This window comes from Amblyomma maculatum, chromosome 2, assembly GCF_055883805.1.
Source record: "Amblyomma maculatum isolate TAMU_Amacu chromosome 2, ASM5588380v1, whole genome shotgun sequence".
NCBI lineage: Eukaryota > Metazoa > Arthropoda > Arachnida > Ixodida > Ixodidae > Amblyomma > Amblyomma maculatum.
The window spans coordinates 183,317,711-183,329,817 of record NC_139345.1 but is presented as its reverse complement, the minus strand read 5'-3'; the positions used below and the strand labels follow the sequence as shown (position 1 = coordinate 183,329,817).

The following is a 12,107-nucleotide window of genomic DNA, read 5'->3' as shown; positions in this document are numbered from 1 at the left end:
GGCTCTTTACTCCGCTCGGTTACACCACCAAAGGCGACGCGGCTCAACCGCCTAACGGGCGCGTAAGAGCTGCGCTATAAAAATTATTCGCGGGAACAAACTATCAGCCATGGCAAAAAGACAAGATGCTACACAACTCTTCTAATTATACAGCTGCACACCTAAAAACCCGCTGATTAACCTTTTTATTATCGCATTTATGTGGTTATCCACAACGTGAAGCTGCGAGCCGTGAACAAGGCGATTCCATATAAGTTTTTTGAACGAATAAAAATTCGTTTTTCTACAGCGCTACAGCGCCAGCAAATCCGACGATTGCTTTCCAAACGAAACCGAAGCTCAGCGCAAGAGACGCACCGGAAGCTCTGTACAGACGCGACGTCCGCCACTGATGTGTCCAATACTACGCACGGCCGCACCGGAAGCTCTGTACAGACGCGACGTCCGCCACTGATGTGTCCAATACTACGCACGGCGTTCATTTCAAACTGAAAATGGTATTGCGCCACGTTACGCACATGATTTTGCCTCCCAGATCAGTGCAAGAGAAAAGCCGGTCATTGCCAGCTGCGCGGCCAATTATTTTAAAAGAGACGGAGCGAAAAAAAGTGTACGAGGCGTCACAGCAAATCAGGTAGTTCGAATTTGGCGCCTTGGCTACTGCTACACGTCATAACGTATGACGCGCTTGCACCAAGCTTTCTGCGCATCTCATTAACATAGTTTCGGTTTCGTACGAGAAAAAAAAAAAAACGATCGGATTTCTTACAACTGCAGGGCGTTAGAAAATAAGGTATTCTTTTCAAAAATTAATATGGAATCATACACGGCTCCGAGCTTTCATTGGGTCTAACCACATAACTGCGATAATTAAAAAACTAATTATTAGGTTTGGGCTCAATAATTGTATAATTAGTCGAAGAATTTTGCAGCAAACTGTGTCCGCCACGCCTGAGAGATTGTGCCTGAAAATGTGCTTGTTCAAATTTCGAACTCATTAAGGCAGAAGTCTTCCTAGGCTATTTTGGCACTGGAAGTGTCTGAAAAATGTCGCCAGATGTGAAGTCATCAGTTGGTAACGTCACTAGGCATGATTTAGAGTAGTGTGGTGAAGTATATAAAGATCATGATTAATAAAGTTATGGTCATTAGGCATAAATTCATAATTGTGTTATTAATTACATTATTAATTAGGAACTGAAGTTTAATGCTCATAACGTAAATGATTGAAAATAAATCTCTTAATTAGCATATTAAGTATATGTCGTTAATTATGTTAATCCCCCTAATTAACGAGGTAAATTAGTGTTGGTATGTGACGTCATACCATACATATGATGACGTAACACACAAGACCAACCAGCGTGCACTAACAAAGGAAGCACTGGAGGTCGGTGTCTGGGAAATAGGGTGAAATAAAAAGTAAAAATTACAAAACGCCGCGGCAGCGCTAATGCTTTCTCATTCTCCTATTGCAGTTTGAGCAGTTACTGCTAAGTTTTTTTGTTTTTTTTTTCAATGAATTTTTGAAAGCTTGATAAAAAACCCGGTATTTGTAAGTGACGGTAACTTAGGTAGCATACATAATGTTTCAGGTTATGGCGCGAGAAGACAGCGACAACGTGATTTATATCTGCAGTCTACCAAGATACACGACGCCAGACTAGTGCTTTTGCACATTATACTAGCTTATCCACGTTATCCCTCCCCCCTCCCCTCTTTTTTTTTTTTTTGGCAGCGAGACAGGAAACTTTACTTGGCCGATCTTGGTATCATGCGGAGCCAACGACCAAACACGATACACATAAATATATAGCATTATACATTAAAAAAAAAATACTAAACATGCAGGGAGCCGCGGAGCGGTCCTACGGGTAATACTAGCAAAACAGGTGTCGTAAGGCGCACTGAAAAACGCCGCATTCGTTATTTCTTATTGTTTTCGTTCTGGTTACACCGTTTCCGATAATTGGGTAGGAGGCCGAAAACCGAACGGGGGCAATAACGGCAATCTGGCGAGGAACACGAACGCGCTACGTTCAGTCACGTTCGAGGCCGGTGCACGGATACAAAACGCGGGTGACCCATTTTTGTCGCGAACAGCTGTACTGCGTATGGTACGGAGACGCGATTTCCGCTTTTGTTCAGTTGTTGGAGCCACTATCACGCCCCTTATGTTGAGATTACTCAGTTTAATCGTGTGTTTAGAAGCCCTTTGCAGCACTGCGAAAGCCAGCGGCGGCCTGACCCAATCGGCAATGCTCACTAAGAGAGATAATTGCGCTCCTACGCGCCTATCGCCCCTGCGCAACATAAAGACAATTGTGCTTATACTGTCGCCTCCGCCGACTGCGTAAGAGCATAATTATTTTAGTGTGCATCGTGATTGGGCCAGGTTGCTCTTGCTTTTCAAAGTGCTGCAAACAGCTTCTCAGGCCCGTTTCATACGCTGCGAATTACATCGGCCTGCGACAGATGAGAGCGTCGTTGTAGTTGCAGACGACGTGCGGCGCTTTTCCAACCTGTTGCAATTCAAATGCAGCATCGGCGTGGTCGGTCTGCGACTGACCAATAAATAGGGCGTGTGCCAAGACGTCTTGTCATGGACGGTCTATTCGGAGTAGTCCGCCGAAGCAACGGACTCGAAGCTAGAGTACAAGGGCGCTCAAAGAAGCAACCCCCCTCCCCGCTTATCCATATTAGGCCGGCTGCTCCGAAATGACCCCACGCGAGATGACGGCACTGCTTCTTAACCTGTCTGATCTCATTCTAGGAGCATGCTTTGCTTCTAAACGCCTTCGTCGAAAGTCGCAGAACGCCGCATCAGCGACAGCACCGAAGTTTTTGTTCCAATCGCAGCATGTGAAAAGGGGCTTGAGACATAGTTGCAAGGTGGCATTCAACAAAGGGCAACAGGTGAGGCGTTTATCCTGCAGTGGATGCAGTATAGGCTAGAGTGGGTGAACGAAAGCGTAAGGAAGTCCGCGAGTGGGTGGACGAAGAAGTGACCAAGGAGACGAGTGAGATCGCACGAGTGAGTGAAAGTAGAAGAGTGAATGAATGTGCGATTAGGCAAGCGAATGAACGACTGCGTAGGCAGGATAGTGAGTGAATGAATGGGTAGTCCAGTGAGTAACTGAGTGGCCAGGCGGGTTATCAAGTGGAAAGGCAGGACTAGTGAGTGAACAAGGCAAATTGGTTGTGGCATCACTCGAGGCATTTGCAGTACGCGCGAAAGAAATTCGGCCGGTATATACGAAGTCCTTCGTTACTCACGGTCGTTTCGCTGTAGAGGCGTTCGAATACAGTCCTATCCTACGGCGAATAAGGGCGACAACCATTTCTATTGAGTAGCTATGCTGGTCGTGAGCGCTTGAATATAACGAAGGAAGCGCGCCCACAGTTGAGTACGCGAAAGATTCCCTCATGCATCCCCTCTGAGGTAATATGCCGCCCACTGCTGTGTCGCGGGGCACGCCGCATAGCGACGCGGTCAAAGCAGAGACGTGCTTGGAGTAGCGACGCTGGGGATGCAGCTCGTTGACGCTCGCACCACATGCGACGACGGAGCGCGCGTCCATCACGCGGCTCCGCGTGGTGACGCGTTTGGCCCAAAACGATGAGTGATGGCGCCGTTTCCTTCCGCGAAGGAAAAACAACAACAGCGGAAAGAGGCCGCGAGGATGCACGGCGGCGGAAGGAAAAGCCCGCGTAATGGCCCTGGCAGTCTGCCGCGACTGGGCGCCCTTGTGGGACGCAGATCCGTCACCGGGCGTCGACGGCAGGGACTCGATATCCTTGCCGGTGCCATTGTCTCGCACGACACCGGTGATCACTCGCGAGGAGCCGTCACAATGATCCCCGTGGGAGCAGGACGCTCCAGTGTCGGCAACCAGCAGGACGGCCGAACGCGCACCAGCCACTGCGGTCACTGATATGTGGGGCGAACTGCGCCGATTGCAAGCACAGAGACTTCTGGGTATACTGCGCAGTATACTGGACCTTTCCTGCTTCCATATACGGCGTAAAACGCTGGCGGCCCTAATGCTGAAGAGTTGACATCAACGACATCCACTATGGGCACGTACGACGAAATAAGGTGGCTGATCTGCATTTCTCGGAGGATGTGTTGCTCACTGCGCCACAAAACTGCCTTCCTTGCTTTTGTTAAAACCACGCAGGTGGCATTCGCGTCCAAAACATGGCTAATGGGGCGGATTTCACGCCAAGGATAGCTGATTGTCCGCTACTGATTACGAGTTCGAGATGGTTAGATCATACTGCTTCACTGCATGGGAACAATCGACAGGAAGCCTCCCGTGTCTTTTTTGGTTTTTTTTTTTTAACTAAAACGCTAGCATTATCATCGAGGGGCAAAACAAAACAGAATTGGTTAATTCCGACACTAAGCGGAACACCAGCAAGAAGAACATAGCCATGTCCCCCAACCTTGAGCCTGAGCGGGGCGTCGCCGAAGGGCCGTAGACGTCCCTGGGCCCCGCGAAGGCACGCCTTGTAGTCGTCGCTGAAGTCGGCCAGCCGCGGGTTGACCGTGTGGAAGTAGACGAGGGGAAAGAGCTCTCCGAAGAAGGCGTCCACGGGGTCCTCGCCGCCGGCAACTTCCTGCGGCTCGGAGAACTCCTGCAAGCCCAGCCGCGCGCGCAGCGCCCGGAACAGCCGACGCACGGGGCCCCGGGCTTCGGCCGCTACGCGCTCCGCGTACACGTCCGAGAAGAGCAGCTCAGTGTTGCGCTCCGCCTCGGATACCAGGCTGGACAGCCGCTCTGCAAAGAAGGAGAAGGAAGAGAAGTCGTGAGACTGGAATGTGACCGCGGTTGTCTTTGGTGGAAGAACATAGGGTGGGTGTGGTGATCATGCCGGCTGACCCTTTACACGACGTTGACACAGGCGACACACACAAAAGGTCCAAAAGGTGCTCCTCAAGGAAAGACGGGAGACTGTGGTATCGCCTTAAAGGGTGAACAGCTTGAGGGAGGAAAATCGGCGATGCTAACCACAGCTAGCTCCCTTAATTAACAGAAAGTGGGTCGTCGAATATCAGACAGCAGAAGTTGTCTGAGGTACAATAAAATCAATTATCGGGCTAGTTGGTTCAAAAAACTAAAGGAAATGTTGACAGTGCAAAGAATGAGGAGCACGAAGACAAAACGTGGACAGGACGGGCTATGTAAACCGACTGATTTTATTGCTGTGGAGCAGGCAGACGAAAACAGTGTCGAAGTTTTCGACCTTCCAAGCATGGTCCAGAATTTGAACGATGGAGGAATCTAACACATTCACACTGCCAGCAAGCACATTATATTTGATTTGGAACTACTCCTTACCAACGGTTTGTCTTTTCTTATTACTTACGTTTTCAAATGCCTTCATGGTTTATGAATAAATTTTAGTTTTGTTTGTATTTTTTTACAAAGTTCAAAAATAGATTTCGTTATGCAATAAAGCTTAAATTGAAATTAGCAGCTTTCTCTCGCACGCACAATGAATGATCGACTGAAAAATATGCGCACGATCTGCCGCTGACTGCCATGCGGAATTCCTCCGCTACAAAAAAAAAATAGTCTGTTGTTAAATCTTTATGGCGTATTGGGTATCTGCGTCGCCCCATACAGCATTACAGCATTTTTCTGTTCCCTAAGAGAGGAATTAACCTTCAAATTGAATAAAAAGATATAATTTGATGTATTGTGCTGTTTTGATATAGTCAAACGTTAACCCATTTCGTTTGTAGCTGCGATTAGTCAGAAGGTATAGTCCATGGATGTAATCTAAGCTCTATCCGGCTGCAAGCATGCTCATGAAGGGAAGCCTACGAATGACTTTTCTTGGGACATGGTTGGTGTAGGTTCCTCTAACTAGCGAAAGGATTCGTGCCTGGCTCATCCTTCACGTTAACGACGTCCCAGAATCGAAGCGTTTACCAGAAATGAGTGGTGCAAGCAGTTAAAGGCAGGGCAGCGCCCCTTCTGAAAATACGGGAATGGGTGAGTCGGTGCACTAAATCATGAGTGCAGTCATATCCACTCACTATACTCAGCTCACATTTGTGAGTGTGAAGGAGTGGTTGTCACTGTGAGTTGTCATGATTGTGAGTGTGAACGCTAATGGGTGGCTATGAGCGTGATTGAGTGGATATGGATATGGGTGGACGTTAGCGTCCCTCCCCCCCCTTCCTCAATATAGTTCTACACCTCATTAAGTCATGAGTGCAGTCATATCCGCTCACTACTAAACTCACATTTGCGGGTGTGATGGAGTGGTTATCACTGTAAGTTGAGTGTGAACGCGGATGGGTGGTTGTGAGTGCGACTGAGTGGATATGGATATGAGCGGGCGTGAGCCTCCCCCCCCCCCCCCCCCCTCCCCCTCAATCAATATGTTCTATCCTTCATGGTGCCGACCTATTTGGGGGCGAGGGGCGGAGGGGGTGGGGACGTTATGGCGATTAATCCCTTCTGGCTCCTTGTTCCGAAGTCCGTGGCTTTCGACAAAGTGCGTCAATCGCGTCTGTCGGCCAAACCAGCGACTTCCTCTCCACTCATTCCAAGCCCACTGCATGACTGTACGGTGTCATGGCAGCGCCAATCTGGAGTGGCACTAACGACCTGCGGGCCTTAGTGCATCATATTCGGTTGAACGCATCATGAACAGACCTAAAGAGGAATGACGGCAGTGTAGGGTCTCATCGGACCAGCCCAACTGATTAGGAACAGACAGAAACGATAACATGCATGTTCAGCAGCGAGTTCCCACAGGTGACCGCTTTCCCGCGACCATCAAGAATAAGCAGCAGAGAGGAGGCAGCGCATTCCACCGCAGTCCGTTCACACTCTCCGTGGGTTCGATGCCCATATCGCCGGAACTTCTCGCCGGCCGTCTGGCTCTCTGCACACATTGCGGCCGATGACGAGGCCGCTTTTCCTTGCTTTCTTCTCATTACCCCGCTCGCCCCTGGCCGGGCCAGGTTAGAACAATACTAAACTAGGTAGGCACACAGGGTGTGAGAGGGGAGAGAGGGGGTGCGGCGTCTAATCCGGCTCGGCCCGCGAAAGAAAACGAGTCGACGGCGGCGTTCCACGCATTCCCCGCCGCACCTCGCGTCTCGCGCTGCTGACCCCCCTCTCCTTCTCTTTGGCTGTGTCGTCCGCCGCCGCCACTGCCCGAGATGCGCCACGCGGTGAAGCACGCATCCCCCGCTGGCGTCCGCGCCTTCGCTGGTGCATATCTGCTGGCAGACAGAGGTGACCAACCCACCATCTCATTGCCATTCCCGATGTGCGCTCTCGAAACGCGTCTCCCTTCAGGACGGCGAGTCGAGCGAGGCCGCCGCTATCGTGTTGATCTGGTTTCTTTTCGAGTCCGGATTAAATCGCGCGAGTCATCCAATCTGCAGAATGTCAATCAATAGGTGCGCCACAAACTGATCTTTTTCGCTCGGAAATGGGAAACCGAACAACACGGCATGCGTCCGCCAACAGTGCGGAGACTGAGACATGTCGCCTGAAGGTCTCGAGGGCAGACTCTCGTACAGGACAGACTGCGTCGACTGTCTCCGCACTGCTCTGGTGAACTTGTCTAACGTCAGGCCGTTGTGGGTCTCGACTACATAACGCGGGTTCTTTTAAGGTGACGGAGGCCGAGTCTCGACGTAGGCGTAACGTAAGTCGCCCCTATGTTACAGGCGATGAAAGCGCACGCTAACAAGGTGGTCGAAATTATCCGAAGCGTTCCACAACGGCGTGTCTCTGAGTCGTGTTGGGAAACTTAACGCCATGCACCTAACCAAACATAATTAAACGCGCGTTTGCCGCGATGTTTGCTCTTCCACAAAGGCTGGAGGAGGCTGAAATAAACCATCCAAGAAGGTTGCACACTACCTGATTTTCGCTCTGCGGAGGTGTCGTGTCGAAGCGGTAGAGCTTGCAAAATAGAAAGGGGGAGCCGTGAGGTTGTGATGTTTGTCCGCTCTACCCAAATCCGTCGGTGCCTTTTTTCCGAGCCCCCTATGCCAGACAAACGCTAAAGTGTGGCATACTGACGCCGATGTATTCAGCTCCGTTCACGGAAAGCCAAGTAAGCGCGCAGCGTCAAGTCGATAAAGTAGAACCCAGTCATTTCTCGTGAGAGCGTCGTGCATTGCTCCATTTTAAGCTGTGACGTGAGCTGGAGTAACCGCTCGCATCACGCCATCTTGTGATCGACGTAGAAACGCCGACCAGCCTACCGATTCCTTCCGGGCCCGTAAGGACATGACTGGACCGACGGCCACACTGCTCAAGGGTTTAGCAACGGGTGTATGCTGGAGTAGAGATCCTGGTGCGCATCCGTGAACAGCCGCGTCCTTCCCTCCCTACCACCGTTCAGTTGACAGTGACACGCCAATTAGTGGGCCGCCCGCGCGCGAACATCAGTTTCACAATGGCTTGGGCAGCAAGGGCTCGCTCGTTCTTCATACCCTGCAGCGCCTGCTCCTTCATGAGTTGTTTTTCTTTCTTTCCTGCGACGGTAGAAACTGCGGCGCCGTACGCGACCGCTGACGTATGTCTGGAGTCAGAACTTGGCTACGGCAGCTCGCTCAACTACACGACGCAGCGTCGAGGTGATGCTTGGCGACGTTTCTCTCAACTGCTGACCTTCCTCTGGAGTTACTGTTGGTTTCGCGTATATATAGGTTTCAAGACATGCCTGCCGCTGTGCATTTCATTTCAATGCCGCGTGTCGAAAGCACACTACACAGAGGGAGTTAGTATAGTTGCTCCGATTTCCATCTAGTCATAGTAAATATATTCTAGTTCAATATAACCTAGGTAACCATGCATAATCCGGAAGTCACGGACTTGTCCATTGGATTGTATCTCACCATCCCTGCGCTTCCTGAATTTAACAAACGTTTGTGTATTCACATAATTCGTCACTTCCGTGCCCGCGGGTAATAATCGCCGCTTTGAAAAGCCTACTCAACTCGGCTACTAGTTTTACATATCGCTGCTCTGCTGCACTTGCGTTCTTGCGCGCGTCTGTAACGCTACCGGAGGCTGAACGTGCAGTCGAGAGAAAATAGAAAGGAAAAAAAAAAAAAAAAAAAAAAAGAGCCGCGTAAACTTTCAGCATTATTACTCAATGTATAGCAACTCTGCAGTTTTGACAGCTGAGACCGTGTCTTTCGTCACACATGTATCCTAGAATTTAAGAGGCTCGGCGAATAAAATAGGCCCTGAACAGGGACCGTATCCGTATTTTGCGTTTGATAGTGCGCCTTTAATAATGCGCGCCTTTAAAGGCTGACCTTCAACGGGCCAGAGGCCACAGTGCAGGTGTATATCGCTTAACCATGGCACCACCTATAGTGCACCACCACCTGACATTTATCTTCACGTCTGACGGCAGATACCGCATCGCGTGTTCTCTCCTGTAGTTGACAGCGCCCTCGGCTCCATTGCCTCACCAATTTAATCGCTTCAAAACCATGTCTGTCCGTAACTAAACCTAAGCCTAAGCAAAGGAAAACCAAGCAAAACGAAGCTTTCGCTCCTCATAACTATATATAGTGGGGGGTTAAGCACCAGACTTTTTTTTTTATTTTTTTTTTATTTTGCTCTGCACTACTTATTAGGAATTTCTCAGTGTACTCACAGAAACGCTGCGTGCAGCTAAATCCCTTGAGGCATGTGGCTACCTTTATCACCTTCTAACCACTTTCATTCCTGCCTGCTCCTTCCTTGGTGGGATGGGAAAAACAAAGCCCGGAAACAGGATTCAAAAAGGACCTGATCAACTGGGTCGTAAAGGTAGCCTCCGCATGGGGACCACACAAGGGCTCTGTCCAGCCGCCAAATATATACGCCACTTACAGGCAATAAACGTATCTCATTTCACGCAAGAGGTCATCTTTAACGCGAGTTTTATGGTTTGTTCGAAACTCCCGCACGAGCATCATGCGGCTGCGAGTGACGTGACCTTGTCCACCAATAGGGATTTTTCGCTCACGTCCAGCACCACCGACGATGACGCCGGATCATTCCACGACACGTGACGCTCCTAAAAGTTGTCGCGTTAGAACGAACCATCAGCTGCATGAGGCAATCCTCTGAGGTGCGATGCCTCACGCAGGTCCATGTCGGTTGCGAAACTACTGCCCTCATGCTTTGCGTTTCGAAAGCCGGAAAGCCGAGCCAAAACACGGAGGCGCGCGAAAGTCTCGCCTCGTCGGCAGAAATTCACTGAGCCACTCGAGGCTCGCGGGGCACAGAAGATATGCACGAATCCTAATTTGACGCCCGCTACGAGGCGGCCGACAAGGCATATCGAGTTCGAATTTCTGGAGAACGAGGGCGCGGAGCGGCCAGGTGTGGCGCATACCTGCGCAACAGATATTGTTTTCTCAACGACGCACTTCTTCGACAGCTGCGGCGGCCGAGACGTGGCACGTCGCCAAGCTGCTCTCCTGTAAGTCAAGCTGGTCGTCAACCACGGAGAAGGCTGTTTTTGAACGCCGAAACATATTTCAAGAACATTTGTGGGTCACATGCTTGCCTCTCTTCGAGGAAGAGAGAGAAAGAAAGGAATGCGTAGACCGGTATTCTCCGGAATGATTACGCAACTAAACTCTCGCAACTATATATATTTTTCGTGAGAGCGCTGACGCGAACGTTCTGTCACCGCGCCACGCCATGGAGGTCGAGGCCACCGGAATGTCATTGCGTCTGGCCATTTAACGTTTTCCAGCTCCCAGTCATGCCGAGAAGTGTGGGCTGACTGTCGGAATCAAGTCACAGACGATGTGATGCTTTCCACTAGCGACGGGCCAATACGGCTCTCATCGGAAATTAACTCGGCAAGGTTTTAAGCCTGTTCAAAGGTTTGGGCGAACACGGCGCCAACAAGCCAAGCCTTTAGCTCGTCTAAGACTCCAGGGGAATCCATCTCGGCGCATCGAGCAAATCCGGGCACAGTCGGCCTTACTCGGTGGAAAAGATGTCGCCCTAACTCGGAACTTAAGGAGAAAAAATAAACGTGTCGGGAAAAAACAAAAAAAAAAAAACAAGCACGTGATTTCATGTCAAAACTGTACGCAGCCGTTCCTTGCGCAGCGTTCCGAGTGGTGTGATACCATTTCGCCTCCCATTTATTAGCATCCATCTGCTCAGTCGAGTTGGAGACAAGTTTGTGAGAGGGATTCGCACCTGCGACATGAGTATACCTCCAATCATATGCGTTGGTGCCCACCCAGAAGTGAGACAGATATTGCTGCCTGCATTTACTAAAAAAAAAAAAAAAAAAAGTAGAAGAGTCAAATGTTTAGCTGTTTGCATAGTTCTTTGCCAGTCGGAAAGTTCGGTTCCGCTCTTTAGGGAGAGCTAATAGTTTTTTTGTTTTCAGCGCGTGGTATCTCTACAGCTGAGGTGAGTGCAACGAGTAACCGCAGCTAAACAGCTGTGACGCTTACTCGTGTTTATCTGTCGTCGTGAGTCCGCCTTACACGATGTCGTTTAATCTGCCGACTAATTAAGGCCGTATCCAACTACGAAGATGCGCGCATAAATAATGCGATTGCATCTTTGCCACCGCTCGATGTGACATCGCTCAAGCAGGGAGTGTAATGAATAGAAGAGTCTATAGCTGACAGATGTCCAGTCAGAAATCACGAGACTACATTCCAATACCATCTGGAGCGGAGCAGTAGTGCCGCGTTCAGCTGCCCAATCAAAAGCCGTGCGGTCAGTCTGCGAGATGAGAGCAGTCCCACTTTCGTGGCTGCACTAAGAGCTCAGATATGCGTGTCAGCTGCCGCACGAAAAGAAGGCCCCTGACTGACGCTCTTTTCTTGTCTCCGCAGCACGAAGAAGAAATTATGAGGACACTCCAGTCGCTTCATAGTGGAATGCGTCAGCATTAGAGGCAACAATGCAACTCCAGGCATAATTGCGCAGAAAATCCGATGTCGACGTTGCGGGCGAAAAACCACGAGAACTGACTGGTCGGCGGGTTGTGGGACGCCTCGAACCCACATGACGCGGCCGAGTGTGCAGTCGCTTACTAACCCGGTACCAGGATTTTTGAATACTGGGTCAGGACATGCCATCCTT

General features: G+C 50.1%; 1 protein-coding gene across 1 annotated transcript in view; it reads right to left on the bottom strand.

Moving 5' to 3' along the window:
• The window catches only part of LOC146200574 (glypican-5-like), a 116,405-nt gene that overhangs the window by 20,205 nt on the left and 84,093 nt on the right, over positions 1–12,107 (bottom strand). The window contains exon 4 of the mRNA XM_084592397.1: positions 4,450–4,784. Within this exon, the coding sequence (XP_084448523.1) occupies positions 4,450–4,784 (335 nt within the window). The remainder of the gene's footprint in view (positions 1–4,449; positions 4,785–12,107) is intronic.